Below are 21364 nucleotides of genomic sequence, written 5' to 3' on the forward strand. Positions count from 1 at the left end.
GAAACGTGAGCTAATTACTAGCTTAACATTGTTCAGGATGTCTGCTTGAGAGCCAAACTGTTTCTCCAAAACTTTTGAGAGAGAATTTGAAGAAAGAGCCTCATGAACTGAAGAAAACAATAGATAGACATTTCTTGTTATACCTAAAATCTAACTCAACTTAAAATCTTAGGTTAATTGTATTCTTGTGGAGGAGTTCCCAGACTTGTAACAATAATGTTTTCAGAATCATTACTTTCAAACAGCACTTGACTCATGGTCCTAGAAGAGAATAACACCAAATTATAAAATTTTTATATTCTATATTACATGTCATAGAAATTACATTCTTACTCACTATAAGATTTATGTTTTTTGTTTTTCCCTGCACACACACACACACACACACACACTCACATATAACAAAGACGAGAGAGTTTAAAAACCATATGCAACATTCTTAAGTCATTTTGGCAAAACTAGATTAGGTTACAGCATTAACCTCAGTCTATAAGGACAATTTGGCCTAATGCTATTTGTTACATAAGCATTTACGTAAGCTTAAAATTATTTTACACTGGGCATCCTTCTCAGAAAAGGATGGCAAGATAACCTGTTAGAAAAATCAAAACTCATTATTTATCATTTAAAAACATGTAAATTCAATAACACTACAACCAGGTTTTCCTAAACGTTAACTAGAACTCAGGAATCATTTAAGGGAAAAGTAGAGAAAGAATGAATTTTCCTTCATGTTAGAACATTGAGGGGCACCTGGGTGGCTCAGTCAGTTAAGTGTTCGACTTCGGCTCAGGTCATGATCTCTCAGTCCATGAGTTCGAGCCCCGTGTCGATCTCTGTGCTGACAGCTCAGAGCCTAGAGCCTGCTTCAGATTCTGTGTCTCCCTCCATCTCTGCACCGCCCCTGCTGGCACTCTGTCTCTCTCTCAAAAATGAATAAGCATTAAAAAAGTAACAAGAACATTGAACACACTTCAGGAATATTGTCAAAGTTGAACCACTTGCATCTCGTGACAGAGTGGAGTTAGGATCAAGTCAATACCAATCACCCAGCTTCCTGAGTCAACTCACTGGATCCCCAAAAGTCTCTAATATTGGGTCCTGCCTGCCCCATCTAGGGGAGCTCCTTTGGCCAACAGTTCCAGAAAACAGATTTCAATACACTGAGTACAAGAGGTGGGCAATAATTTTAGTTTCACCAAAATTTAGTGCCATCTAAGACTAATCAAGACTAGGAACGAGTCCATCTTGTCAGGACACAGAGTCAACTGGTCTTGTCTCTGAATTTTCCTTACCGAAGGACCCTGCATGAAGGTATTTAACTCTACTGTGCCCCTTTGCTCATCAAGAGAGTACAGCTGATCATTCTGCCCCTTCCTCATTTCTGTGGAGTGCCTTTGAAGATAGTTAAATAATACATTTAGAACATCGTGAATTCTGTAGTATTGTTGGTATTCATCCTATGCATTCAAGAATTATTTTCATGTGGAGCCCTTGGCTGGCTTAGTCGGAAGAGCGAGCGACCCTTGATCTCAGGTCGTGAGTTTGAGCCCCGCGTTGGGTGTAGACATCACTTAAATAAAACCTTAAGACAAAAACATGTATATAAAAAAAAGAATTATTTTAAGGTGATCTCTTCCGTTTTCAGGATCTCTTCCCAAAATTGGGGTAAAGATGTTGGTGGAGCTTTCAAGAGCTCTTAATACTTAGTTTCCAAATGTCCAAGCATCATGCCCTGGTTGCTTGCTCTGAATTAAATCTTTTCAGAACCAAACAAATGCTCCTGTGGGGTGGAAATTAAAGAATTCTAACAGTTACATACCGTCCAAGATTTATTTTTATAGAACATAATTTTTTTTCATACTGCTGCCAAAGATTCTTTAATTTTTGTGTCAGATGAACTTAAACCAAATGACCCCCCCCCCTTTTTTTTTTACTTTGAAACATTTCCAGGGTTATTTCTCCAGGAATCTGTAAAACAAAATTCTTCCTAATCATATTGATTTAATTACCATGTAGCCAGTCTTGCTCTATTTTAACATAGTGCTTATCTGTTATCTGAACACGTCACACAAGACCATTCCCTTAAGAGGTCTACAAATTAACAATGCAAATTCCAGGCTTCAGAAGTCATCTTATAGAAACGTTGTATCTTCAGAGTCCTGCAGTGACCAGTACCAAAAACTGCTCCCCATGCCTCCTTCCCATTTCTCCCCTCCATGGCCCTACTTACTGCCTTTTGTTTATTTTTTTCTTAATATCCTCATCCTACTCCTTATTATCCTGGATGCTGAAGAATACTTAAAAAAAAATCACTTCATAAGAGGAAATCAGTTGTTTATCCTTCGCATATGTCTCAGGGAGCCTGCACGCAGCCCTGCCATCCTAAGGAAAGTCACACATAATAGAGAGGCTTTAGCCCAATAAGCCAGTCTAGTCCCAATTCATCAGTCAAAGTTTTATGCAAGTGGCCCCCCTAGGTTGATAAATCCCCACAGTGCCTGTTGACCCAGCTGCCGAGTCCTCTTGCCGCAGGCTGTGTTTTCATGGCCACCCTGACAGTAATACAAACTGTTTAGCAGCTCCATTGACCTTTCAACTATTAACAGGGACACAGGCTCCACTAGGGACTAGTTTTCAAACATGACAGAATTTCTTAACAGTAAAGGTCATGAACAAGTATATGCCCTATAAAAATCCATTCAGCATGGTGGATTTGAAGTCTAAAAGACAAGGATGCATGTTTTACATGTTTGTTATTATTCTTCTTCTACATATCGGATAACTACAAATGGATATATTCTTATCTGCCAGCTTGTATTTTACTCTTAATGAGCTATACTTTATGTTGCGATGCATAACACACTTTTGACTGACAAATCCTTTCTAAGCTGCTGTATAGCATTTGAAATTTTGAGGATAATATTACAAAAGAAAGGGGTAAGATCAAACTAAAAACTTCTATGAATGAAGGAGCATGCATGCATAATGTATGGTAATGACCTAAGAATAACTGGAATTTTGGTCATACTTTACTAAGATTTGCATATGGATACATATGCACACACATTTAAGCCCACTCAAGTAAGCCACACCCTGCTGCTTAGAACCCCCACCTATTTCAAAATAAATAGAAAATATTATTTAATAATTTATGAAAAAAATCATTGTCACTTAAAATGCTTCTATAAGGCGTTCTTTTTCTCTCTCTTTCACTCTGTCTCTCTCTCTCTCCGTATATATACACATATATATCTCCATATATATATACACACACACACACACATAGATATACATATGTATATCCATATATATATATATGTGTGTGTGTGTGTGTGTGTGTATCTTATATCCTGGAGATGTGACATATGACCACAGCATTCAAGGGAATTTTCTGCTTTATACTAATTGTAATCTCTCTTAAACTATCAGTTTTGACATGCTGAAATATCAATTCCTAGAATTAATTGTACAGATTGCAATGAAAACCTCATTGCCACCGAAAATGAAAAATATGAATAATGAAGAATATATTCTTCAAAATGAGACTCTTTTGTTGAGTAGAAAATTCTTTTTTTAAAATTTTTTTGTTTATGTTTATTTATTTTTGAGAGAGAGAGAGACAGAGCATGAGCAGGGGAGGGGCAGAAAGGGAGACACAGAACCTGAAGCAGGCTCCAGGCTCTGAGCTGTCAGCACAGAGCCCAACACGGGGCTTGAACCCATGAACCATGAGATCACGACCTGAACCAAAGTCGGAAGTTCAACTGACTGAGCCACCCAGGCGCCCCAAGAGTCGAAAATTCTTTAAAGCTTTTCTTTTTAATTCCCATGTTACTCCCCTGCCTAGGGCAATGGTGAAGTCAGATATTATTAGATCTCCTGAATATTTTGTAGTTTCATTGTAAGGCAATGTGTCATCAGATATTGCAGTAATTGAGATAAAAGCAGATTTAACCTTGCATAAAACAGCTCCATAAATTTGTAAAAAGATGTTTTCTAGAGGAAGGTGTACTTATTTATTTATTTATTTAAGATTTTATTTTTAAGTAATCTCTACACCCAATATGGGGCTTGAACTTACAGCTTCAAGATCAAGATTCGCATGCTCTGTCAACTGAGCCAGCCAGGTATCCTGAGAAAGATGTACTTTTTAAAGGAAAAACTTCATCTTAGCATCTTTTCTCCCCCCCCCCCCTTTTTTTTTTACTAATTCAAAAAAAATCTGTTGCTTACACGACTTGTTTTTGTCAACACTGACAAATGAATCAAAAAATATAACAACAAAATTTGGGTATTTGTCACCCTCATGGTCTTGAAAGAGAATTTAAATCGACATTCTTGTGTTCTTTTAAAGACAGAAAGAAACTTGTGTTGAATTTTTGCTTCCCATTTAAAACGTTTAGTGATATTTAAAATTTCTGCCTTCCTATGATGTAAAATTAAAACACTGATACCTCTACAGCTTTGTAAGTGAGAGAAAGATTTATTTATTTTTGGTGATTTCTAAAAGAATAGACTGTAGGCTTTTAAGTCTTTTGAATCATAATGTAATCAAGGTGTTTTAAGTGCCTAGTTTCCCAATTACAGGCATTTATTTCGTATCTAAGATTTTTTTTATTAATTATGGTTTTATAAATTAAGTTCTTAAGTTAAAAATTGCTTTTGAACATAAACTTCTGAACAGAGTAGATTTCCTTCTTTATATTAGGGAGCAATGGCATTGACTTTTCACTGTGCTCCAATTTTTCAGTTTTTATTTTTATCTTATCAGAGTAAGTATACTGTTACACTCCAGAATTAAATCAGGAGATTTAATCAATCTACAAGTATCTTTTACCTGTCTCCTGTGTTCAAGATATTGTATTATGTGCTACAGAGGGAGGATATAAATGAGAATTTAGTCCCAACCTCTAAGGAGCTAATTTTTACCTTAAATTGGGAGATTACATACATTATCAAAAACATAAATAATATTATCTGAGATAAATAACACTTTGGGACAAAAAAAAATTATGCGAGAACATTGTACACTGTAACTTAACAGTATTAATAGTCCAGAAAGCTATGGATACTGAGATGGGTAAGACTCACCATGATTTGGCTCCCTGGCCCAGTCCGTTCTGCTACACTGTGATTTTCTTTAACACTAACTCTCAGATAAAAGAGAACAATGACCATATAACATGGAAATTATGTAGCTTTTCAAGCAAGTAGGGCTATTATTAGAAGAAAAAGAACAAACCCTCAGGCAGGCTGTTGCAAAGGCAGAGGAGGCTTCTCAGCTCAGAGGTAAAATGAAAGATAAGTGCCTGCATGGGTGTTCCTCCCCAGAGATGCTTCCTGCAGCCCCTGTTCCATGCAGGTTGCACTTCCCAGGAGCTCACCACCATTTTGTTTTTGTGTGTCCCTAATCTCAGCTGAGGCAGCCTCCAGCTGTCCCAGCGCTCTCCCAAAGGTTCCAGGTTTTGTTTTTTTAGTTACAAAGTTGCACAGATCTTGAGGGATCTTCCCCAACCCTATTCTTCACATAAACCCTATTATTTTTAGTATGCAGTTTTGTACCATAGAAGATTTTTCAGGAGCGTGTACGTTGAATTAAAGTGGAAATGCCTATTCTTTCTGTATTCACCGCTGATAATTGGGGTAGACCTGTTTCTGAATTTAGGACATTGAAAACATAATGCAATGGGCATTGCAGGCAGTTTAAGAAAATTGAACTTTTTTTTTTGGTAAAAGATGACATTATCATCTAGTTTCATTAATTATTTCTCCTAGGTTTTCCCTTTGAGGAAATACATAACTTTTCATTTCCCAATTTTTCCATGGAAATATATATACATTGAGTTAACCTGAGAAGTTGAATGAAGGAGACCCATATACCCTCGTAGATACTTGTGTACTGTGGTGGTGGTATTTGGATGGTGAGATTAATAGGGGCTAAAATATGGGTACTTTGCTCCCTTTTTCCTAAAGAGGACCAGTTGAATGGAAAGAACACTACGCTAGGAGATAGTTCCAGACTACGTGTAACTAGTTGTGTGAAAGCCATTTAATCTCTTTATACATGTACTGTGCCTGTAATTTGAGGAATAACAGGACTTGCCTTGCCTCATGAGGATAAAGTTGAATAGGAAATTACTGAAAAGTGTAAGTGGCTTCATTATTTGGTTTTATTATGGTTGCATCTTTAACCATAGAACAGAATTTAGCGATATTTGTGAAAGTTCTCATAATCTTATTAGCCCGAGGCAGCTAAACCTGTGGCTCCCTTCACCAAATCATCACTGCCTTTGCCCCTTTAGAATTTAGTGCTCACTCAATCCCAAACTGCCCAGGTATTAAAGCCAGTCAGCACGACTTCTGAGTGAGCATATGCTCAGCATTTAAATTGCAAGACCTCGAAATGAAGACAACGTTAGTCTCAGAGAAAAAGGCCAAGGCCCAGCCCCATTTTTTCAGCACATTTCAGAACAGAGAAATGTAGTAGCAATTCAAAGCAATGTCTAGGGGAAAAAAATGGCTTTATCCATCCTAAATTGGAATTCTAGAAATATACAGTACAAATTAAAAATTGTAATAGGATATGTGATGTACATAAGTTCAAAGCTATTCTCTTTCTTTTTCATGTTTATTTATTTATTTATTTGGGGGTGGGAGGGGCAGAGAGGCTTGAGAAAGAGAATCCCAAGCAGCCTCCATACTGTTAGTGCAGAGCTCCATCTCACAAACTGCGAGATCATGACCTGAGCCAATACCAAGAGTCAGATGCTTAACCAACTGAGCCACCCAGGTGCCCCCAGAGCGATTCTTGAATTTAAATTATCTTTCCCTTTACTCCAATATCAAGGTTGCTCAAGACATGTATAAAAAGATATTTCTGCAGCCTCCATGTAATATAATGTCAAGGACAGCATTCCTTAATGACACGTCAAATAGTACTTGAAAAATACTGTTAGGAAATGTATTCAGCCATCTACACTTCCATGAAGTCCCAGTGAGACCATTATTGCATGGCTGTTTTTACCTGGAATATGATTGTATTATGAATGTATAAGATTCCTTACAGTCAAATTGAATTTGTATAATGTATTGTCTTACTAGTTGCCACAAAATGGCTCTGTGTAGTCCCCAAACATGGTATAGATCTAGGGGAATACAAAATTCTACTCCTTGTGGATAAATTGACACTGAAAAGAGAAATGTGAACACAAGCAAGAAGAATTTAGTGAATATCCAGACTAAAAATTATCCAGACTTCAAAAAAAAAATCAATTTATATATTGACCTTTGAGAAAGGCACTAAAATGTGTATGTGAAAGATGATAACAGTTCTACTAAGTTAGTGCTTATGCCTGTGCCCAAGTTACACAGATGGGAAACAGTAAAATCTATCCCATTATGAGAAGTTTCCATTCCCTTAGCTTTTCTTAGCTAAAAGTGCTGGATATTGGTCTTAGAGATGATGCATGATTATGGATTATCGCTGTGTATCAAAATGCTTACAGTGAGGAAACCCATTAAACCATAGAATCCATGGTGGCATCCAAAGACTGGCTTCCTGTGCAGTGGCAAAGACTCCCTCCAATCATACAATTTCAAAGCATTCTTTACTTAGAAGCTCCTGGCCACACTAATTCATGGCCACATTAATTGCTACTGGCTAGGAAATGGCCCTAAGTGAGAACAGTGCTTCTCAAACTTGAAATCGCATGTGTGTCACCTGACACGCTGGCTATAGTGTAGAATCAGTAAGTCTGGGGAGGGGCCTGAGATTCTATATTTCTAACAAACTCCAAGGTGACGTTGGTTCTTCTGGTCTGGAACCATGCTATGAGTCGTAAGAATTTAGATTTATCAGTTTTTCCTTTCCCATGAGAATAGGAAAAAGCATGGAAGAAAAATAGTTTTGCAAAGGTTACAGTTGCAAAGGAACATTTTTCCATGTGTCCCAGTGTGAATGTGGATAAAAGAATAAGACAGTTCTTACATCACCTTGCCCCCTTAAGCAGATTGTTAACTAAGAGAAGCTATAGAATTGTTACTTCTTCTGAAACCTCTAATGAGTCAGGATTTTATAAGTAGGTATTACTCATGATTTTATGTACCTTGTTTTACACTAACATGAATTTAAAATCTGGGCCGCTAACAAAAGTTTCAGAATGAGTCCCCTTACTCTTTGTAAAAAACACAATAGACAGATTTCTGACATATTCAATCTGAAGAACAGGCCTGCTCAGATAGGATTTATCGTTGTGCTTCCATACAGATACACAGAGGACTTCTTATTTATTGATTGATTGGTTGATTGATTAAATTAAGTATCATAAAATTAAAACCATCTATAATCTCACTACCTAGAGACATTCACTGTTGGCCTTAGCTACTCACAAAAAGTCATCACATGTGATTATGTTACAAATCACTTATGCTTCTCAACTTCTTCCTTTATTTCAGGAAAGTATCTAAATCTTTATGATACTACCAAACAGAGTAGGTTTCTAAGAAAATGCAGAATAGAACACGTAGTAATGCAAAGCAATATCTCGGGGGTGGGGGGTGGGGGAACATTGGCTTTATCCATCCTAAGTTGGAATTCTAGAAATATACAGTACAAATAAAAAATTGTAATAGGATATGTAATGTACATAAGTTCAGAGCTATTCTCTCTCTCTCTCTTTTTTTTTTCCATTGTTTTTCCAGAAACAATGCTTTATGCACTAAAGAATTTGGGGCAGTTTTCTGGCACTAGCCCTACTGTTTCATTGTCAAGTGTAGAAAGATTATAAAGTGTGTTTTTCTGATTTAAATTAAGTTTGAAGACTATAGAGATAACTATCAACAAATGGGTTTGATGTATTCTTTATCACAAACCTAAACATCCTTTTGGGTAAGTTTTCTACTTTGAAAGCTACCTTGGACTTCATTCACTAGAGGTAAAGATCCACAAGTTAAAAAAAAGTAATTGTTTAAAAGAAGAACAAAACTATTTAAGCAATTCTTAGTACACCTACATTAAAACACCCAAGTTTCCAGTCCAGTAAGAATAAGAATGAAAAATGAAGCAATCTATCACAGCTATGTACTCTAGAATTTTGTTTAGATGCCATCTAGTTGGGTATATGTAGTATTCATGTAAACATATGATAGTCTATTTCAAGGTGAATAATAAAATTCAAATTTACTTGTTTTATTCCTTTTGTTTTCTCTTCATTCCATGTAAAGGAACCCTATTCTTTTCAATGGAAAAAAGAAATGTTAGTAGAACAAAGAGGGAGTGGAGGGGATGGTTGGGATGACCAAAACTCTCTGTCACACTTTACCAGATATATAACCAGAAAAATGAATTTTAATACATTGGCTTAATTCCCAGCTAGAGGAAATAAGCAATCATATTTCTTTATGTCATGCTTACTTTATGGTCTGTTGTTTATTTACTATGATTATAATTAGTGTAAAAACGTTTCTTTTAAAATGAATGTAACCATGCCTTAGAAGAATTTTGTAAGATTTGAGTTAATTTAGGCAATACAGAGAAATATAGCAAGTGTTTCTTAGTTTTAAGCTTATGATATAAAAGTATAACAGATTTAAATGATATCCCTCCCCTAAATAGCCCATATATTCCTAACGTCTTTACTCAGTAGCACAGAAAATAAACACTCTCTTAAAATTCCATATTCTTATTTGTTCATTCATTCAACAGATTTTTAAGAATCTTCCATGTGCTTTACATTTTTCTAGGTCCTGGAGAGACAAAAAGAAGAGAGGGAAACATTTGTCTTCATGGAATTTATATTCCAGAAAAAGCATTTGAGAAAGTTTCTACTATATGCATTCAATAAACACTTATTGAATGCCTCTGTAGTGTTTTCCTAGCTCTTATGTATATAAGTAGTTGAAGGGGATAAAATACTTTGGTGGCTTGAATATCATCTTTCTAAAACATCCCTCAATCCTAAACTAATTGCTTCCTTGTCTGTATTCCTGTGTGGCTTTATATGCACCTATAACATAACAAAGGTCACACTGCATTATACTTGTATACTTGTCTGTATACTTGTATACTTGTATACTTGTTTGAATGTCTCTCTTCCCCGTGGTGTCTCCATGAGGACTGGAACCCAGTTTTATTTATTTCTTATCCCCATGAAGAGCACAGTACTTGCCTGAGGGAGTGACTGGTGTTGAAGAGGGTTGAATATGTCACTTTTGCCTTCAGAAAGCTTTCATTTCAATGGGGATGGAAAAGGAGATAGGAGAACCCATTCATTAAGTCAAGTTCTATAAGAGATAGGCTATCCATCGTGTAAATTTTCAATTAAAAGATCCCCAACAGAATAACAATTTAAAGAGAGAGAGAGCATTTATTTAACATGCTAAGTGAGGAATGTTAGTTGGCCACTTCATAAAAGAAAAAAAAAGATTATTTTCCTAGATATTTAAATAAAAACTTAAGGGAATCATGTTTATATATGACAGCCTTAGTCTCAGATTAGCTAAAGCAAACAAGCCCACGTATGAAATAATTACATCCACAGAAAGATAAGCATTTACTAAATCTTTGGCAAAAACCAACTTAGAATCCACCTACCTGAGTTTCCACATATTTGAATGGTGAAAAATACTCAAAGCATCTAATTGGAGGATCAGCAGGGAAACAGGAAGCGGATACTCTGCCCTGAAGAATTGTGTTTCATTCGCAGTCCTCCTTTGTCACATCCTCATTCCTCTTCCCAGTATACACGGAATCAGTGCTTAACACTTCGACTTAAATGGGCAACATCTTCTGGCGGCTGTTGTTTAACTGGTCACTTATATTCTTGATGTAAATGGTGTCCTCTTCTCTATTTTTTTTAATGTGTATTTATGAGAGAGAGAGAGCAAGGAGGGGCAGAGAGAGACAGGGAGACAGAGGATCCGAAGCAGGCTCTGTGCTGACAACAGAGAGCCCCAACAAGGCTCAAACTCATGAACCTCGAGATCATGACCTGAGCCATAGTCGGATGCTTAGCTGACTGAGCCACCCAGGCATCCCAGTGTCCTCTTTCTTCCTCTTTAAATTCATCTGCTTAGACATAAACCATATTGTCAAGGAGTGTAGGAGCTACATGCCTGCATATTTTGAATCATATATAATGTGTGATATATTTTTGACACACTCTACTTTTTTAATATTTATTTTTGAGAGACAGACAGAGAGAGAGAGTGAGAGAGAGAGAGAGAGAGAGCACACACATGAGTGGGGGAGGGGCAGAGAGAGAGAGGGAGACAGAGGATCCCAAGTGGGCTCTGTGCTGGCATGGGCTTGAACTCAAGAATTGTGAGATCATGATCTGAACTGAAGTCAGACACTCAACCAACTGAGCCACCCAGGTGTCCCTGACATACCCTACTTCTGAGTCTTTTTTTCTTGAATGAGTCAGAAAGAGGGTGAATGAGTGAGTAATCAGTAGAAGTTAGATAAACAGACTTCGGTTACCAGTAAAATTTGAACAATACCTGTTTATTGAATGCCTGTGACTCAGAAGAACTTCATGGCTGTTGAAAAACAGCTCCTCTAGTGATCAAAAATGCCACCATTGTTTCACAAAGTAAGAGTTTTATTTTAAAGTTTATTTATTTATTTTGAGAGAGAAGGAGGGAAGGAGGGACAGAGAGAGGAAGAGAGAGAACCCCAAGCAGGCTCCTTGCTTTCAGCACAGAGCCTGACTTGGGGCTCAGTGTCATAAACCCATGAGATCACGACCTGAGCCACAATCAAGAGTCCGATGCTTAACTGAGCCACCCACCTGCCCCAAGAATTTTATTGAGAAAGAAATAGAGCCGACTTGGGGTATTCAACAACAAAACAGGAAGGTGAAAGTAATGCCCCCATTTTCCTTGGCATAACCATTTCATTTTTTCTCCACCTGATCGCACCTTGCCCTCTCTCCCAGAAAGACTCCCTTCCTTGGGGAACACATGGAAATTATTCATGTTGTCGGACTGATAATAGGCCCAGCCCATGGAATGCCTTGAGGACCTTTCACATAAATTGACATTTCTAGATTTAAATAAGAGGTTAAGGGAGCTTTCTGAATTGTCACATTAGTTGCAAAACTCAGTACTTTCAACGTAGAGTGGGACTTTTAGTGGAGAGAGAAGCGAAAGATGTCACTATGTATTTTGAATATGGTTTGAGTCACTGTAGACACAGCCGGAGGTCAGGCCCCAAAGTATTTTCACTGCCAGAGGGACAGAACAAGATAACCTGTCTCAAGAAAAAGGAGTCAACAGGGCCTAATTATGTGCTTCTCTTAGAAGGCTATATCATTTACTTCTTCTGGTGGCTTTGACCTATAATTATCACCTTCTTTGTTATGGTCCTTAAGGAGTCCAACTGCTTTGGCCATCCTAATGGTGGTGATCTGAGTAGTGCTGAGTGTTTGTTTACATTCCTGAACTTTTGGAAAGCACTTGCTCCCCACACTGTGACCCAGGCAACAGTGACTGATAGAGGAATCCCACTGTGCACTGTTTCTCCTACATTAGGTGATGAGCACTTATGACCATGCTTCTAGCCCGACTTGAATGACAGCCTCTTATTTCAGAACCAGTAAGAACCACAGACCTCTTCTTTTGAAGGCATCTCTAAGTGATGGCAGTTGTAGAGCAATTAAAACAAAGTCTGTGACTTTTTACTTAGCAGATACGATGTTTCTGTTTGCTGCTAATAGCATTATTTTTCTTCAGAGCAGGACAAAATAAAAGATCTGAAAATGTATCTATATATCTATATATATCTATATCTATCTATCTATATATATGGTTTATTTTTTGCATAAAGGGTTGAAAATTTGAGTCAGTCGTACACACACACACACACACACACACACGATATCCCTTCGAGAAAAATCAGTCTGAGAAAGGTATTTCAAGAGAAATGTAAATTAAACAAAAAATGATTCCCAAGCTTTCTTGGGCTGCAAGTGGCCATTTAGATGAATGCCTTCACCCCTGTGATATTGCCAAATATGCCAATAACAAGTGAAACCTATCTCAGATGTTATTCCTAAACATTTTTGTAAACCGGGGTGGGGGGGGGGGAGTTTTAAACTATGTGTCTTTATTTTAAGAATTTTAATCGCTAGAAATGTTTAGCTACCAAATAGAAAACACCAATACAATATAATTATATTTTTAATTAGTGAATTTTGATCATGACAAAATTTCTTGTAATGTTCATTATGATGTTCTCTGGTCCAGAACTGGTTAGGTTGTTTCTTCATTGGTATGTATTTTGTATTCTCAGAAAAGTTGTCCGTCTTTCTGACCCACTTAAAAGAAAGGAAAAGAAATGCTTTGCAAGCTACAAATTCACGGGATTTCATCCTGATACTGGTTTTCAACCCAAATACACTTTGATCCATTGTCTTTTGACGCAGACCTCTGATGCCCGAGGAGTGCAGAGCCACGGTACAGCCTGCACAGACATTGACTTCGGAATGCTCCCGGCTCTGTCGGAACGGCTACTGTACCCCCACGGGCAAGTGTTGCTGCACCCCAGGATGGGAAGGGCACTTCTGCAGAATTGGTCAGTATATCTGTTGTGCCCAGGAAAGGCTGGGCACGGGACAGTCCTTAGGAGCTCAAGAACTTGCCATCAGCTATTTCTTCTAGAATTATCTACGGCTCAGAATTTAGCCGTTTATAATGTGAATGCTCAGCCTGTTTCTGAACTTGCAAATGAAATCTTTCCCATTCTCTTAATGTAAACAATTCACATACATAAGTTAATCATAAATGTAAAAGACTCTGAAATAATTGAGTCCTTTCAAATGGTGAAAAATGAAAACAGCACAACTAGATCATCTGTACAGGCTCTCAGTCCTAGGTTTGAGATTTCACACCAGCCAATGACCTAGTGTTTGCAAAGCCCCTCTCCAAGTGCCAGCATTTTCCAGACACCCCATAAATGCCCTCCCTAACTTTACTGCCTGCCTTCTTGCTACAGTGCACTAAAAACAGGGTTTTTCAGTGGGTGTTATTAAATAAAAAGGAGAAAACGCAATTATCTAGGGGCACATTATGAGATTTTTTAATTCTTTTTGCCACTCCCTTGTGAACCATCAACTAGGTATGCAGCTGCTCAGAGACAGCAGAAGAGATTTATTCCACGGTTACTCTATCCTTTAACCAGGGATTTCCTCAATTACATGCAATGATGTTTAAATTCTACTTGGTGTGAAGAAAATTAGATAGATTCAGATACCCAGCGTCTAGGATGTATGTGGTGAAAATCCATTTTCGGGAGAATTTTTTTTTTCTTTTTATGTTATCTATATGTGATGATGGATGTTAGCTAAATCTATTGTGGGAAATCATTTTGCAATATATGTAAACCAAACCATCATGCTGTATACCTGAAACTTTTACAGAGAGACATGTCAATGACTTCTCAGTAAAACTGGAAGAGATTTCCATAAGGACACATGCATTTTTAATGCGTTTTCAACAACCAGCATATACATATTACTTACAAATATTTCAAATCTTGAAGCCTCTCTTGCCAATGAAAATGTGTTACAAATTCATACTTAATATTATAGTTAATGTGTAAATGTTATTTTTTCTTTATTTGAAACACATATTTGTTCCAAAAATTTCAACCGTAACTTCTCTATATATTGTCTAACAAAACGCAGGCCACATTTACAGTCACATACGCAGTGTACAATTTAAGTTTAAATTGATTCAGCACTAATAACACTACCTGGTTGATTAATACCATGGTTATATATCTAGGAGAGAGTTATCATAATTAAAAGTCTACAGAAATTAGGTAATTACATTAGTTAAAATAGCTGCTTACATTTTATTTACCCATTCTGTCTTCTTTTTCCTTAGTTGACAAAAAAATGAGGATCAGTGTTCAAATGCACAGATATTCTAATTCCTGATAATGTATCTTCATTCTGCCCCCTTTAATGCCTGACAATACCTATTCTCTCTGCTTCTTTTATATAGTGTCCATTCTGTTTTATTCCTTACTTTGCATTTTGCCTGAGCTCGTAAGTCACCTCAAGTTATCAGATAACAAATATTTATTGAGTGCCTTCTAGCAACAGTATGTTTAAACTGAGGGTAAACAAATTATTTTAAATGTAGGTGCATTATACATCCCATTATAAATAATGATAATAATAAGTGATGTAAATGAAAATTGACATTCTTTGAGATAACATTGTGTTGTATTTCAGTAAAGTACTTTAATCTTTCCACTTATCAGTTTAAATAGTTTGAATATATAAGATCAGAACCATTTTATAAAAGTAATCTATTCATGATATTTTTGACCTAAGCAAGAACTTTATTCATATACTAACATAGTTCATCAACCACAAATGTAAAAAAGAAAATCATCTCATTATTCTCTTGTTGTTTCTTTTCCATTTGTCAACCACAGACTCCTGGGTTTTGATTAATGCATTTGAAAAGGTTAAAATAACCCTGTCTCTTGAAAGTATGAAGACACGTGTTCAAGAAATTTGTTTCTGTCTTCGGTTGGCTGCACAGCCCACATTTATCCCATCAGTAAAAGACAACTTCTAAAACCAATTTTATCTCTCCACCTCATTTTAGCAGTAAATCTTTACATTTCCCACCTATATTGTGGTGGTAAAAATCCTTTTATGAAGAGATTCTGTGTGGAGAGCCACCCTGAAAAGGATTGGCCCGCTGCACTGCCCCAGAAGGGGCCACAAAGCGTAATCAGAGATGAAGCGATGCTGTGCACCCCCTGGGAGCTAAAGGCAGGAGGAATGTAAGGGAGCTGTTCCATCTAACCAAAACTGAGAACTGACCCTTCCTGTATGTTGCCCTGGAGATGCTGAAGCTGCCGCATCTCCCTCTCAGGCCAGGCCCTTCCCACATTAAGGCCCTGCCCTGGAGAAATGGGAACATGGAGTCACTTGGAAGGCCCTCTGTTGGAAATGCCCTCATGGAGCAGAGATATTTGAAGAACTAAAATCCTCGTTTTAAATAGAGTCAGTTCTGCAAGGGCTTGAAATGGTTTCCCGTGATCTCCGCTTCCCTGGAAATGTCTCCCGTTCTCTACTGAGTCCTGGCTCCCACATAACTGTGGGTCTGGAAACCTTTTTTCCTTCTTGTTATTTACTATCTTTTGGATCACTGTTTGACTGGCTACCTCCTTCTTCCCCTCCTTTCCCTTACTCATCAGATATTTGTTGGCCTCGTTACTCGGTGCTGTTTCTGACATGCAGAATGAGAGTGTGATTTTGTCGCTTTTTCTTTTCCTGCCAGCAAAATGTGAGCCAGCGTGTCGTCATGGAGGTGTCTGTGTGCGACCGAACAAGTGCCTCTGTAAAAAAGGCTATCTTGGTCCTCAGTGTGAACAAGTGGACAGAAACATCCGCAGAGTGACCAGGGCAGGTATTCTTGATCAGATCATTGACATGACATCTTATTTGCTGGATCTAACAAGTTACATTGTATAGTTTCTGGGACTGTTTGAATCTTCCTTTCCAATGGGCATTTATTTTTTATCCTGTCATTAAAAAGAAAGACTGTTCTCCTGCTACACACTTCCTGTGATTTCATTTTCTTTTATTAATTTAAAAATAATTTCCAGAAATGTGCAGATCCTGTGTGTGTATGTCGGCACGTTTGTTCACATATGCACATACACACACACACACACACACTCACAACCCCTATACGCGTGGTTGCATAACAGATGGGTTTTAAATATATATATTTCCTTGTGTGGGGTAATTTACACAGAAATTCCACTGTAAATTGATAACGGAATTTTTATGTCACCAAAAGAGATTATCTGACTTCCCAGGAATTTTCTGTCTGTAATAGCTAAAGTCAACTTTAATGGAGTTTTGAAACATTACTGTGCAATCTGATGGATCTAATAAAAAAGGCAATATTTTTATATTAAAGGATTATAATGTGAGAGATTGTTTCAGAACTCCCTGATGAATTTCTAAATGGGCGACGATATAAAATTGTAATCTTCATTTGTATCAATGTATCCAATTACAGAATGTTACCCACTTACCTTCTTATTGGCAGAGAAATCCGGTTACTCTAGTTTAATCTCAAGATTGTTTTCAAGCGTTTTATAATTAAATCATAACGGCATATTCTGAAATCAATCTTCCTAAAAGGTCTGCTTTTATTATATATTGTATCTAACAATAGGCACTGGGTTTGTGTTACCTATTTATATTTTTTATTTTATTTTTATAATATAGACATCACCTAGATGAAACATCTTTGCCCTGTCCTGTAAAATACTAAAGTTACATTTTTCACCAACTTAATTGGAAAGAAGGGGAGTGAGAAAGCAAACAGTCTTTAATGTGCTGTGGATCTAATCTAGCAATGTGCCCCTGTGCCAACATGTAATCATTAACGACGGATGAAAAAGCAAGAAAACAGCCAATCCTTATAAAATTCCAGCATTAAACATATGTAAAGTGCTTTTCACCATAGCAAGACTGTCAGAGTATATGTGATTAGAACGTTGCAGATTTCACACTGAATGAAACTCACTGGAGAAGAGCTCACTCGTTTCTAACAAATCTTGGCTATGTAAGCTTAAAATACTAATTCTTGCCAAATATGAGTTTTAATGTATATGTTCCTTTTAAGACCTCAGTGAAAATCCTCTTTGGTTAATGTATGAATAAATTTCTATAAATGTTCTGTTCAGGTTTTTAAAGAAATGCCATGATCTAATTTAAAACTGCAAAAAGTCTGATAGACATTTTTCTTACTAGTTTTTGAGGCCAGCTCTCCACATTTGGATTGTAACAAAATCATAAGGCCTCTTTGCACTACTGAGAAAGCATCTATCGTGACGTGCACACACCCGCTATGGGTTGTCCTTCTGTAAACATCTGTTCTTCCAGAATCTAAATTGTAGACTAGTATAGAATATGAGCACAGGCTGACTTTCCAAACCCACTCCTTACCTTTGGGAATATGAACCTCAATTAAAAAGAATAAAATCGGGTAACTAGTATTTCTCTATTGTTTTAAAGTGAGAGGTTTGTAATTAAAGCACAGTGAGCATTTATGTAGAAAGGTTGGTTAAGTACACTGCTCTTGTCTTCCATATATGATTGCTTAAGTTTCAAGTGACCTCATGCCAAATGGAAATGGGTTGAGAAATCTTGGTTCAGTGCTTAGTGAACAATAGCCTGCATTAAAAAGTGCATGCATAATTTTGCACAATTTAGATTCAATTGACAGTCTATTCAAAGAAGTCTCAGGATTAAATGAGCATGGAGACCAAATTGCCCTCTTACCCCAGAAAAGGGGTGGTCCCTTCTAGTCACACTAACACTTCATTGGCCCAAGAGTGTGACAAATCTTGCAATGAACCTGCAGTAGCCCGCATCTGGAGGTTAATAGCAGTCTTTTGTCTCCTTTGCTTTCTCTTCATAGCCCTTTTACTGAATTCCATCACAGAAAGTTTTACAATTAAAAAAAAAATGTCCTGACAACCATTTTTGTAAATGGACCTTACCATCTAATCGTCCCTTATTCAACGTGGGTGACATTAACAAAATGTGAACTTCTGGTGAGGGAGCCAGCTGTCTAAATCTGTCAAATTGTGCAGTTTTATTACACATTCTCCTGTTCATAGTTTCACTGAAAACAATAAGGATACTGCTATATATTCAGCAAAATCTGAAAAATCCAGGGTTTCTTCTTACACACTTAATCTTTCCATCTCTTCCAAAAGAATCTTTCCAAACGAAAAGGTGTTATATTGCCACTAGTCCTACTGTTTAAAAATATCTATATTAAATTGACCAGACCCAAACGTTTACACAGTCCTTTCCCAAGTGAAAGAGTTTCAAATGTCTTAGAAAAACATATGTACCCCAGGTGTCACTGCCTTTTCTATTGTGAATCATTAGAATAAAAGGCTAAACTCTTCTAAAAGCGAAGATAGCAAGATCCATGGATATTAAACCCGAGCAAAGAAAGTCAAGTCGTTGGAGCCATTTCTTTTTGTTCTTGGGAGAGACGTAAATAGCGGTGGCTAATTGATGGAGACATATTTTAAACTCAGTGATCATTTCAAAAAAATCTTTTGACCTTTCTTTTTTCCAGTCAGATTTTTAAACTGTGACTGGAGAATTCTCTTGAATGATACATGATAGGCAGGTAGGAATTGGTTAAAAGTATGAGCTAGGGAAAAAGTTATTGTTTTGTCCTGTGAATGGCAATGTCTACTTGGTTCTGGAAGCACACAATCAGAATGCAAAAAATTATGTCCTTGGTATGAGTGTAGATGTGTGAGATAAAGCTAAAATAAAGAAATGGAAAAATGTATATTATTACCCCTTTGTCCATTCTGGACCTTAAGCTTTGGGTGTCCATTTAATGTGAAATGCTGTTATGGAAGTTATAAAGGGTTGGGAAAAAAAAAAACTTTCTACCATGGCTTTGGCCAAACTCTTGTCCTGGTTAATAGAACCCTGCTTTCTGGCCAGTTGTTTAAGGTAATGAGAAGAAAACTGAATTGGCACATCATTAAACTGAAAAGAAAAGAAGAGTTAAAAAAAATAAGGTGTGCGATGATAAAAAGTTCCATCTATACCTTTTCTTCTTGGAATTTTGTTTCGGTGTGGCTATTGTAAAATATAGGTCTTATTCTTTCACAAAGAATACTCAGAAGTTTTCTCAGATTATTGGACTATCTCATAAAGAAAGAGCAGAGAAACATACACATACAACATAGACGCACGACCTGAATAGAAAACCATTCTCTTTTTCATTTATATACTTCAGAGCAGGTGCCTCTTCTCTATTGATTTCTTTGAAAATAATTACAGCCCAATGTATTAACAACCTTAATATGTTTCTTTTCGGTATTATTTTTTAATCTCTGAATCATAAACTGTATAATAAGCCTACCAGGTATGAAATATGAGGTTAGATGCTACATCCAGGGTCTTTCAAAGCATACACTAACTTAAACTTAATTATTAGTCTAACATTCTTAGCTCTGAAACAGAAAAGAGAAAGCAAGACCAAATTTTTAAGAGGAAAAATATGTATACCCTAGGCAGATGTAGTTGGCCGATTGATATATTAAAGTTTCTGAGCGTCTCTACAGAATGTTACCTATAGTATTTATCTCTACCCCATCTCTGTCTCTCTCTCTGTCTCTCTGTCTCTCTTCTCTCACCTTCCCTCCCCACCCCTCTCATATATCCTTCTTCCTGTAACCTCTTCCTGCTCTTCCATTTCTATCGGTTTTGACTAAACAAACATGTCTTCAGTAGTACACCCATAATGAAGATGTCCTGGGGTAGATAGCTATTGATTTTGCTCATTATGACCTTTGTTTTCCTGAAAAACACCCTCTCCCAATGTCACATGTGCTCAGACTCTATCATGAAGAACAGTAGACAAATATGAATATATTAGATCGACCTATTACAGTTGTCGAAAAAAATAACCAAAAGGATAAATGACTACAATCCTGGATGCTCCAGCTTGGCTTGTGTTCCATCATAGATACAGCAAAACACAAAGAATACCCCAGTCAAGAGCTTGAGCTAACAGTAGTAAAAGTTAGTAGCTATTTCCTAGTCAGGCATGACCATCTGTATGGAGTCTGTTTTGAAGATTATTCCAAATCTCTCCTTTCCCCACCTCTGGGTTGAGACTTGAACTTGCAGAGAAATCAGACCAAAGTTCCATGCCCAGAAAATGTACATATATCTGTATCCGTGCTAGGAAGTTAGTGAGCCTATTATTGTGAATACTTTCAGAAAGGCCCTCTTCAGAATATCCTAAAGAAATACGTTTGCTATCTTACGTTCTTTCTCTTCATCACTCTAACACAAATTAGTCATACCTGCAATAATTAACGATGTCAGAGAAGGTGGACACTGAATAATAGAAGCATTTTGATATGAAAAATACTAAAACCATGACCTTAAAATCTGCCAAACACTAATCCTAGCCAACTTCAACACTTCTGTCTCTTAAATATCTTCTCGTAAGGTTTAAAATTGCTTTAAAATAAGTGTTTAGGACAGTGAGCTGCATTCAAGACAGCACGAGTGCCATTTTCTTTTTTTTTTTTTTTTTAATTTTTTTTTTTCAACGTTTTTTATTTATTTTTGGGACAGAGAGAGACAGAGCATGAACGGGGGAGGGGCAGAGAGAGAGGGAGACACAGAATCGGAAACAGGCTCCAGGCTCCGAGCCATCAGCCCAGAGCCTGACGCGGGGCTCGAACTCACGGACCGCGAGATCGTGACCTGGCTGAAGTCGGACGCTTAACCGACTGCGCCACCCAGGCGCCCCAACGAGTGCCATT

At 37.1% G+C, this 21364-nt stretch overlaps 1 protein-coding gene across 1 annotated transcript in view; it reads left to right on the top strand.

Annotated features, from left to right (window-relative positions):
* Positions 1 to 21111, top strand: part of HHIP (hedgehog interacting protein) — a 93610-nt gene extending 72499 nt beyond the window's left edge. The window contains exons 12-13 of the mRNA XM_049631191.1: positions 13428 to 13576; positions 16306 to 21111. Coding sequence (XP_049487148.1) covers positions 13428 to 13576; positions 16306 to 16499 — 343 coding nt within the window. The 3' untranslated portion in view covers positions 16500 to 21111. The remainder of the gene's footprint in view (positions 1 to 13427; positions 13577 to 16305) is intronic.
* The last annotated feature ends 253 nt before the right edge of the window (positions 21112 to 21364 follow it).

This window comes from Panthera uncia, chromosome B1 (assembly GCF_023721935.1).
Source record: "Panthera uncia isolate 11264 chromosome B1, Puncia_PCG_1.0, whole genome shotgun sequence".
Classification (NCBI taxonomy): Eukaryota; Metazoa; Chordata; class Mammalia; order Carnivora; family Felidae; genus Panthera; species Panthera uncia.